This window comes from Salvelinus sp. IW2-2015, linkage group LG32, assembly GCF_002910315.2.
Source record: "Salvelinus sp. IW2-2015 linkage group LG32, ASM291031v2, whole genome shotgun sequence".
NCBI lineage: Eukaryota > Metazoa > Chordata > Actinopteri > Salmoniformes > Salmonidae > Salvelinus > Salvelinus sp. IW2-2015.
The window spans coordinates 13,841,300-13,852,365 of NC_036871.1; the positions used below are offsets into that span (position 1 = coordinate 13,841,300).

The 11,066-nt window shown below is 44.4% G+C and overlaps 1 protein-coding gene across 9 annotated transcripts in view; it reads left to right on the top strand.

Annotated features, from left to right (window-relative positions):
• LOC111956594 (fibrous sheath CABYR-binding protein) overlaps positions 1-11,066 on the top strand; it is a 37,984-nt gene that overhangs the window by 18,012 nt on the left and 8,906 nt on the right. For 7 of the 9 annotated variants that reach the window (XM_070436655.1, XM_070436649.1, XM_070436654.1 and 4 more), the window contains 3 exons: positions 7,270-7,347; positions 9,272-9,343; positions 9,531-10,565. In XM_070436655.1, coding sequence (XP_070292756.1) covers positions 7,270-7,347; positions 9,272-9,343; positions 9,531-10,565 — 1,185 coding nt within the window. The remainder of the gene's footprint in view (positions 1-7,269; positions 7,348-9,271; positions 9,344-9,530; positions 10,566-11,066) is intronic. The other 2 variants (XM_070436648.1, XM_070436653.1) reach the window with 1 other exon arrangement.

Sequence of the window (11,066 nt, forward strand, 5' to 3'; positions counted from 1 at the left end):
AGGCCTTGCTTACCATAACCAGTAGCCATATCCCCCGTGGCATAAAGTCCCAAGTGGACTTGTTGCTCCTTTAGACTTGTTTCCCATTGCTTGAGGCGCGTTTGTTGAAAACCCCTCTGTAATAATCACCATTCCCTGGCAGAATAATTTGAAGGGTTAAGTCATGTAGCAGTTGACCCCTCAAGTCTTTTTTGAATATTTTCGATGGTGGTACGAAGACTATGCCTTCAGGATTTTTGCAGCACTTTTAAATGCCAGGCTGAATAATGCTTTTCTATGATGTGCATTTCCACTTAACAGACTGCAAACTACCGATTTTATGCAATGAACAGCTGCACTTGGGTAACAGATCGGTTCTATTTTTTCCAACCACAGTACTGCATGCCCTAGGGCCCTAACGTTAGCACATTTTTATCCACTTAGCAGGAATTATATTTATGCTTTTTTACTTTAGTTTGACCTTTCGTCTAAGTTTTTACTGTATTGAAAGTTTTGTTGAAGATTATAATTTTTCTTTATCGGTGAAGCATTCCCTCATTATCGTAGTTATTTATCTGTTGTCCATATTAGGATTACTATTCATGTTCTGTGTTTGTTGGTTTTTGAACGTATTCAGGTCTGCTATTTGTCCCCATCCCTGTCTTCGTCATCCATTCGTTAAACACAATTAAAAATGTGTTTTTCCGATTATTTATTCGCTAAGGTTTATGTGTTTTTGTGAATGTTCTTTTTTCCTTGCATGGTAAAGCATAGATTTTGGGGGGGTTGAAACTGCACATAAGATATTTAGAGACCGGCTTGCTGGAGGACTTATTGCACAGGTGTTAATCATTTCTTGTTAGCTGTCCACTTTTGTTAAAGCCAACCCTTTGAGAAACTAGCTTTCGACTGTTCCTTAAACCAATTTTCTAGACGTCCTGAGACAGGGTTATGAAATATGATGTTGCATACTTAGCCCGAGGTGGTTTTGGAAAAACGTGCTCCCTGATGTGGAGGATTCCATGCTTTTTGAGCCCGACTATGAGTTCAAGGAATTTTACCGAATTCCACACTCCATGGACCTTTCACCTGCTTTGAGACGCAGATCATAACCTGAACCCCAGATCTCTGAAATGGGTCAATGCTGACTCCCACTCGCCCTAAAGAGACTTACCCAGCTAGTTTAGTTTTCAAACTCTAAACATTGTGGTCTATAGATGGAACTCAAGAATTGAAAGTTCCAGTAATTTGTAATTGTATGTATGGTCAAAAATGTGTTGTCTGTGACAACATTGAAAGCAAACGAAGACAGGTTTCTTGTAAGTACTAGCAAACACATGTCTGGCACAAAAGGTATAAGGAATGGCACTGTCAAAGATGCAATAAACCTGCTGAGCAAGCTTTTGGGTGGAATCCATTCAGATTTCGTATTGGCTTTCACTCATTTAGAGGCTTGACTTAGTACTCAAGTACAATGACCAAGCATTGACCGTATAGCTAGGAACAGGTTGAACTGGTGAGATTCATGCTCTCGTGTGAAAATAAGTCATAGTGGCTGTAGTAGATTATGTCGCCGCAGCTCAAGCGGGTCATGTAATACTTAACTGCCCATTTAAAAATAGAACTAGACAAGTGACCCAATTGGTGAAGTGTGGTCATGTTGCGTGGACTTTTGGGTTATTAGCATTACCCTGTCAAACAAGCCCTGAAGGACTTGATGTTGCTTTTTAGTTGTCGGGCAGGCGAAAAAAGGTAAGTGGAGTATGCACACAACCAGTGACTCCTGGAGGGCCATTGTACAAATGGTGCTTTGACGCCCCTTTTGATGGTGGACAACTGGTGAACAAAAGAAGAGCAGTCGCAGGTGAACAAAAGAAGAGCAGTCGCAGATAAAGTCAATCATAAATCAATTTGGTTTAATACAAGTTGCAACAGGGAGACAACACCAGCCCAAGACGCTTGTAGGAAGTTAAAGACTAAAGGCAGTGACTTTGTCAGCTGCTACAGAATCACTGTTTCACAGAATACAATAATAATCAGTGTCGTCGGTCCTTGTACCTCCAATCACTATCAACAGATATGAGTTTAATCCATAACATGTGACCAACCAGTGTTAAAAACAGAACACTGGATATCGTGTGTATTACAGAAAGGGGAAAATATATACATTTGCGAAACATTTTGTTAATCACTCTAAACTGAATATGAACTTTACTAATCTTAAATATTTCCATTGCAACTACCCATCTATAGTTTTAGATGATTGGTCTTTGGCACCATTGACAAATATGATCCCAAATGTATTGATAACGTGTAAAATTAGTTATACAGTCATGTCACACTCACATGGTCATCATTTCCAAGTCATACTCTTACAAGTAATGTAATAAAACCATCAGAATAGGAGGTATGGGTAAGCACAATGCAATTGTGAATGTGTGGCAGGGGTCCACAGTGTGACCCTTTTACTTGTATTTGCACCTAAATATTTTGCTGTAAGACCTGGAATTGTATCTAGGAGCACCAGTGCGCCTAGAAAAATGAAGGATTCTAGCTTTATTACCTCAAAATATTTTTGATTGTCCTCCCAAATTTCCTGGTGTGCCCCTACATTTTTCAACTTAGGCGCACATGCTCCTTGTAAAAATGGTCAGCGTTGAGCCCTGAATGGTAGCATCTGTCCGCCTTTGGGGTTTGGCATGGGCATGTTTTGAGTTGTCAAATTTTGTTCTGGTAATTTTTGGATATTAGTTTTGCCTGGTGTTCATTAGTAATGGTCACAGTAAGTAATGGTCATTGTTAGATTCTAATGCCATGTTCCTTTTGAAAAATATCAGATGAACCTCGACCCGATCGGAAAAGAGCGAGACACAGAGGTACTTCACCTGCTCCCCTTTTTTTATTCTCTCTGCTGAGAGCAAAACTTCAAGAAGCTCTGAGTAGCCGACTATGCCATATGTCAATTTTCAGATGCGTGAATGCATGGCATTCCATTCATGGAAAGCAGGTCTGCTAGTTAAAGAAACCTGTATATTCTGCTAAAGTTTTGAAGTCTTAACATTGCTAAGTTAGTGTTGAATTTATGTTGGTGGTCATATTTTTTATTTTTTTAATCTTCTTAGCCAACTTAATCGAACCAGAATCTCCAAAAACAAAGGTCAAGAAAAAAGAGGCGGCTACTGAGACCAAAGGTACTTTGTTGTGGATGAGTGTCCAGATTGCTTTGTAGTCTAGTCCATGCTCTCAAAATGTGTTTTTTGCCCCCCCAAAAAAACGAAATGGGGGGCTGTAATTTAGAATCTGTTTGAGGTCTGGCTGGTTTTTAGTTTTGTTCATTCATACTGAATTTGCCCCTGATTTTGTGATTTCACCCGCAGCCACTATTTGGCAATGCCAGACAAGGGGTGGCCCAAGTAGATTATTACTACTGCTCTATGTCAAAGGCTTTACTATCAGATTGTGAGAGAAAATCTTAGCCCCATCCCTGAGTAAGCTTGCTATGGGTGTCAATGAAAGCTGAGAGAGGTACAAGACTTCCCTCCATCTGTTATTGGTTGAGCTTGGTTTTGTTCCGTTGTAACGGTTGCTCTCCCCTACTATAGGTAAGCTCTGCGATTCGCCTGTTCCTATTGGTGGTTGAGCACCAAGCAGATACACCAGTCTTATTGAGACTATATCCATATTTTAACTTTTTGTTTTCCTAAACCTCAGATGAAAATCCCGGACATGTTTCCAAGAGAAAAGCCAAAAAAGGTATTGCATGAGGAACAGTGTGGGTTCCAGTGTGCAGTAGAGTTTGAGCTATGAAGGTCTTGCTTACCATAGTTCTAATAACCATATTGGGATCGTTTGAATTTAAGTGTACTAGTAGAAAAAATATGATTGCTTCTTGACATACAATCATGAATTGGTTTCTAGCCGCATGCTGTATTTGACTACCCCTTTTGTAGTTATAAGGTATTTGGTATGAAATAATTGAAATCCATCATGTCTGCGTGGTGTGCTGAGTGTAATATTGGACAACATCATTCATGTCTGCGTGGTGTGCTGAGTGTAATATTGGACAACATCATATAACTGTTGGACCAACTGAATCGCATCTGTGTAGTAAAACGTGTTTGACCACATATGTTGTCTGGAAAGCGAAACCTTTCCAAAGTGCAGAAAAATGCCAGTTGTTGTTATCCTAACATTCCCAGTCAGCAAATCCAATTACCCAGGGTGCTTTGCAACCTACTAAACGCTTGAAGTGTGGTCAGCAATATGCTTGCGTTGTGACCCTAGCAGCCTGGCAGTGAAAACTGTCAAAGCCGCTAAATGGTATTCTCGTGTCCCAGAAAACCCTCTTACCAAAGACGTGGGCTGGAAGCTGAGGGAGGCCCTGAACCAGCAGCTGGCCATCATCCATGAGCGAATGGAGGCCAAAAAGATTGCCAAGATGGCTCTGGCCGAGGTGAGGAACATCCTGGCCAGGGAGAAGGAGAAGGTCCTAGGGGTGACGAGGGACGAGGTGGCAAAGAAGGCTAAGGTGGCAACGGCAGCTAGGATGGAGAACAAGCCAGAGAAGGGGGAGTTTAAGAAGGCCTTGGGCAAGATTAGGAGAGGCAAAGAGCAGAAAGAGAAGGAGGGTGAAAATAAGAAAGAGGAGAAGGAGGGAGAAAATAAGAAAGAGGAGCACCGCAAGAAAGCTAAGAAGAATGCGACAAAGCCAGACAAGAAGTCAGGGAAAGAGGTGAAGGGTAAGAGGGTAGAGGTCCCCAAAGACGCCAAAAATAGAGAGGCCCCCAAAGCTGCTGCTAAAAAGCTCAAGATGTCTGATAAGGGGGTCCGGAAATGATGCTAAACTCTTCACACCTGCACTGATGTCGGTGATCTTTCACTCCCTCTGGTGACAGAGATGTTAAAAGATTCAGGAGAAACACCACCTGTGAGAGGTCTCCAGTGACAGACCCCTGCGAATGGGAGTAGGAAACCCCCTACTGTGCAGGACAGCCATTTCCGCAATGTATAGTGCATAGTGTTTTAGCCACTTCCTGCTTGTGGAAAAAATCATAATGCTGTCCTCTAGAAGTATGAACTGGACAGGGAAAGGTGCCAAGAGGACGGCAAGGTGCTGTAAGCTTAGTTTCAGATGTGGTTTAGTTTTGTGTTCATTTACATCAGAAAATATAGCTTTATTTAAAGTCGCTAGACAAGATATTTGTAGACTTAGACAAGGACATAATGATTTATTTTGCATTTGGTGGAGATGGAACTCAGAAGTGGATTTGAAAGGATCAGCTATGTGCTTGTTCTTTGTTAATAAAGTCGCTGGATTCTTGAAGGTTTCCTGTTATCAAGTGCACTTGTCTCCCACTTTTTAATAAGATGTTTTGGTGTTACACAAATGGCCAATTGTATGCATACACAAGGTTTGGGTTAGACATTGTGCCTAAATGGGCATTCCCTCCCAGTCGTTTCTATTGGAATACTCTTTCCTTTTTTCTTTGCTCCCCTGTCCTGCTATATCTCTTAGCACTGCAGACCTCACCTTTCCACAGCATATCAGAACACAATACCAATTCAGTGTTTATGTGCAAATGTAAACCCAAATCAGTCTTTAAATGTTATATTTTTGTTTTTAATTATGTTAATGTCTAAAAGTTTATGCATATGACCTCCTAGACCTAAATCCCAATGTACATTACTATATTGTTACTAGCCATATAAACTCAGCAAAAAAAGAAACGTCCTCTCACTGTCAACTGTGTTTATTTTCAGCAAACTTAACATGTGTAAATATTTGTATGAACATAACAAGATTTAACAACTGAGACATAAACTTAACAAGTTCCACAGACGTGACTAACAGAAATGGAATAATGTGTCTCTGAACAAAGGGGGGGTCAAAATCAAAAATAACAGTCAGTATCTGGTGTGGCCACCAGCTGCATTAAGTACTGCAGTGCATCTCTTCCTCATGGACTGCACCAGATCTGCCTGTTCTTGCTGTGAGATGTTACCCCACTCTTCCACCAAGGCACCTGCAAGTTCCCTGAAATTTCTGGGGGGAAAGGCCCTAGCCCTCACCCTCCGATCCAACAGGTCCCAGACGTGATCCGGGCTCTTCGCTGGCCATGGCAGAACACTGACATTCCTGTCTTGCAGGAAATCACGCACAGAACAAGCAGTATGGCTGGTGGTATTGTCATGCTGGAGGGTCATGTCAGGATGAGAAAGGGTACCACATGAAGGAGGAGGATATCTTCCCTGTAACGCACAGCGTTGAGATTGTCTGCAATGGCAACAAGCTCAGTCCGATGATGCTGTGACACACCGCCCCAGACCATGACAGACCCTGCACCTCCAAATCAATCCCGCTCCAGAGTACAGACCTTGGTGTAACACTCAATCCTTCGACGACAAACTCGAATTCGACCATCATCCCTGGTGAGACAAAACCGTGACTCGTCAGTGAAGAGCACTTTTTGCCAGTCCTGTCTGGTCCAGCGACGGTAGGTTTGTGCCCATAGGCAATGTTATTGCCGGTGATGTCTGGTGGGGACCTGCCTTACAACAGGCCTACAAGCCCTCAGTCCAGCCTCTCTCAGCCTATTGCAGACATTCGAGCACTGATGGAGGGATTGTGCGTTCCTGGTGTAACTCAGGCAGTTGTTGTTGCCATCCTGTACCTGTCCTGCAGGTGTGATGTTCGGATGTACCGATCCTGTGTAGGTGTTGTTACACGTGGTCTGCCACTGCGAGGACGATCAGCTGTCCGTCCTGTCTCCCTGTAGCGCTATCTTAGGGCGTCTCACAGTAGGGACATTGAAATGTATTGCCCTGGCCACATCTGCAGCCTCATGCCTCCTTGCAGCGTGCCTAAGGCAAGTTCACGCCGATGAGCAGGACCCTGGGCATCTTTATTTTGGTGTTTTTCAGAGTCTGTAGAAAGCCCTCTTTTCATAACTGTGACCTTAATTGCCTACTGTCTGTAAGCTGTTAGTGTCTTAACGACGTTTCCACAGGTGCATGTTCATTATTTGTTTATGGTTCATTGAACAAGCAGGGAAACCGGTGTTAAACCCTTTACAATGAAAATCTGTGAAGTTATTTGGATTTTTACGAATTATCTTGAAAGACAGCATCCTGGAAAGGACGTTTCTTTTTTTGCTGAGTTTACATGAATATTATACTCTGCAAATACCGTATACATTATACAGAGTTGTAGCCTCCGTAAAGGCACTTCTCCTGAACAAGAGTTGTTGCCATGTCGTCCTCATCCCCCTGCGTCACTTGTAAAACCCTCAGGGCTGAAAGAGAAGGCTACCGTCATCATTACCAGAGATGCAGCACCAGAGAAGGCTCCTGCAGCACCTGTGGAAGAAGGTAGAACTCCTGCTGGTCTACACGTGTACACACACACAACCCACACACACACACACAACACACACACACACACACACACACACACACAACCACACACACACACACACACACACACACACACACACACACACACACACACACACACACACACACACCTGTATTAACTGCAGTAGATGGTAAAAGCTCATGAGAGGAAATGTGTGTAATGAAACACGCACACTATACCCACAGACACAGGAGAAGGCTCCACCGGTGGTGCTACTGGATACAACTCTACACTGTTCTCTTCTGTACATAAACAATGTGACCAGTTGTTTTTTTAAATACTCAAACATAGCCTACTACTTAATTTCCTCATTACAATTCCATTCAACATCCCTTTGTCAGATGTTTATGCAGTATCCTAATTGCTTAAACATGCAAGTTATTCATCACTATTCTCATTGAATTTGAACTGTGGGCTTGACTAGACAAAAAATAGCATCCGTCTACAACGTCACGAGCTGTTAAGGCCTTCCCGCACTGTACGTCGGATTCCGTCTTTTACGATTATTAGATGCCGCACTGTGTGACGTTACCGAATTTAAAAAATCTTGACGTCAACCTGGCCAGAATGTACGATTTGCTTCAGTTCATTTGTCACATTCTGCGATTGGCTTGCGAGGCTGTCAGTCGACGTAGGCTACGTCAACTGCAGCGGTGTGTTTGATCTGAGCGTGTGCCAGCAGCACAAGCCTCTATGCTTATGCGCGAGTGAAATGAGTTTGGGAAAAACTGAAAGTATGCATCTTAGAAATAGTTTTCACATCCAAACTTTGTCGGAACTCGGAATCAAATAGACTTCCCAAAAATAGTAGTAGAACGTTTATTTTGATTGCCGAGTTTATTCGTTTATCAAAATCCCATCAGGTAGCCTGATTTCAGATGTCATGTAAACAAGTTTATTAAGGGAAAACGTTCTTCTTGCAAAGCATGTCAATGTTTAAATCTAACTATTATATTAATATGGATATTAATAATATCCACAATCATATTATTGTGTGCATACTCTGTGTACCTATTGTCAGTCACCAGGATCATCTCGTAACACCTCGGCGCCTACGACCGCACGTGGTGGTACTTAATCGGCAGACCTAGACCCTGTCACCCCGAACGAGCCAGGACGTCCGACAATTGTTTACGACCTAAGAATTCTCCCACAACGTGAACATTTTCCGGGACAGCAGATTTGTGGCGTAAGACGGCTGAAATCATAGTATGTGTGGGCCATAAAGGGTGTTTATGAAACCTTTACCCTCAGTAGAACTGTGTCCTCCACCAGACACCCACATGGTGCTGCTACGACTATCTAAATCAAGAGCTAACCATTAAACTCGTACATGTAAACTGTATTGATTTCATGTCTGCCACCTGTAGGCTCTATACGTTTTTTTCCAGGGGAGCATGAGCCATTCTCTACCCTTTTAACCATTGGCTCTGATAAGCTGGTCTTGCCGCAAGTTGTTGTGTAAAACCTGTATGTTGTGTAAAACCTGACATGTACACGACATGCTTACACCTACTGTCAACAAGACACCAATACCTGTTGTCACATTATACAAACTAATGTTACATACATATACCTACCATGGTTTAAGTCAGCAGTTTCTATTCTGAACCCGTAGGGGTTAGTACTTTAGAAATCTATATTGAAGGAGCATACTTTTTCCCCCCATTATTGACACACCATGGAAAGTCACCTCATAAAGTTAGTGCACTTTCTTAAATGTGCCTTAAGACATTTGGAACGTTCTGTGCAAGAAGAAAATGATGAAGTATGCCAGATGAGGCCGTAGTTTAAGTAAAAGGATCAATTGCGATCAGGATGGTCTTAACTGTTCCCCTCTACACCCCTTATCTCTTTCCCCTCGTCCCCTTGCTTTAGCCGCATCAGAACCCATTGTTGAAGAAGTGATCGAGGCCACAGAAGCAGAGGAAGTTTCTGCTCCCCTACCAGGTGTGTAAGCTTGAAGAAGACATCGAAATTGTCAATTTTCTTAAGGAAAAAGCCAGCCAATATCATAGATATGTATCACCCAGTGTCATTTTCAAACTAAATATCACTTTCGGGAAATGCTGTAGTTAGTTTTGGCAGGAAATCGACGTTATCAGCTAAGTTGCATAATGCTGTCTCTTCCTTACAGAGCCTGAGCCTGAGGTTGTGGAAGAACTTGAGGTGGTTGAGGAGGAAGAAGAGCCGGAGGTGGATGAGCCTGAAATCATTGAGGAAGAGCCTGAGGTTCTGGAGGAGGAAGAAGAGCCGGAGGTGGATGAGGAGGAAGAAGAGCCGGAGGTGGATGAGCCTGAAATCATTGAGGAAGAGCCTGAGGTTCTGGAGAAGGAAGAAGAGCCGGAGGTGGATGAGGAGGAAGAAGAGCCGGAGGTGGATGAGCCTGAAATCATTGAGGAAGATCCTGAGGTTCTGGAGGAGGAAGAAAAGGCTGCCCCTGTGGAAGAGGTCACCCCAGTCGAGGAGGAGAAGGTCGCCCCAGCCGAGGAGGAGGAGGCCGCCCCAGCCGAGGAGGAGGAGGCCGCCCCAGCCGAGGAGGAGGAGGCCGCCCCAGCCGAGGAGGAGGAGGCCGCCCCAGTCGAGGAGGAGGAGGCCGCCCCAGCCGAGGAGGAGGAGGAGGCCGCCCCAGCCGAGGAGGAGGAGGCCGCCCCAGTCGAGGAGGAGGAGGAGGCCGCCCCAGCTGAAGAGGAGGAGGAGGCCGCCCCAGTCGAGGAGGAGGAGGAGGCCGCCCCAGTCGAGGAGGAGGAGGAGGCCGCCCCAGTCAAGGAGAAGGAGGAGGCCGCCCCAGTCGTCAAGGAGGAGGCCGCCCCCGTTGAAAAGGTAGAGGAGGCCGCCCAAGTCGAGGAGGAAGTCGCCGCCATTGAGGAGGAAGCCGCACCAGTTGAGGAGGAGGTTGCTGAAGAGGCTGCCCCGGTTGAAGAAGCGGATTCTCCCACAGAAGAAGCTGTTGAGGAGGAGGCCGCACCTGAGGAAGAGGTCGCTGAGGAGGAAGTTGCTGCATCAGTTGAGGAGGAAGTCGCTGTTGAGGAAGAGGCTTCACCCGCAGAAGAAGAGGCTGCCCCCGCAGAAGAAGAGGCTTCCCCCGCAGAAGAAGAGGCTGCACCAGTTGAGGAGGAGGCCGTGGAGGAGGAGGCGGAAGAGGCAGAGGAGGAGCCAGCAACAGAGGAGGGTAAGGAAAAATATTCCAGAACAGAACAAATGGTTTTTAGTCCAGGGGTAGGCTTAATCTGGGTCCAGAAAGTATTGAAAGAAAATCCTCTCAAGGCCTCGGTTTTTGCTGATGAGGTGTTTGTCTTCACACAGTTTAAAACGAGCACAGTTGAACACCAGGTGCTGCATTGCAGAAGTGTATGCACACATTATCTTATCTGATAAGAGTAGCTACATGTATGTAGAGAGGTCGGGCAGTGGCCCCTTTCCCATCTAATCTTGGGGTAGTGGATAGGGCACTCACTTTTCTGTCTCTCCTATCTGCTTTTTGTGTTGCTCATGTCACCTAATTTTGTATTATTTCTTATTATTATTTCTTGTTGCATTGTGGAGAAGGAACCTGCAAGTAAGCATATCATTGGATGATGTATACCAGGGGTGTCAAAGTCAAATGGACGGAGGGCCAAATAAAAAATTTAGCTACAAGCCGAGGGCCGGACTGTTCGAATGTTCATTGAAA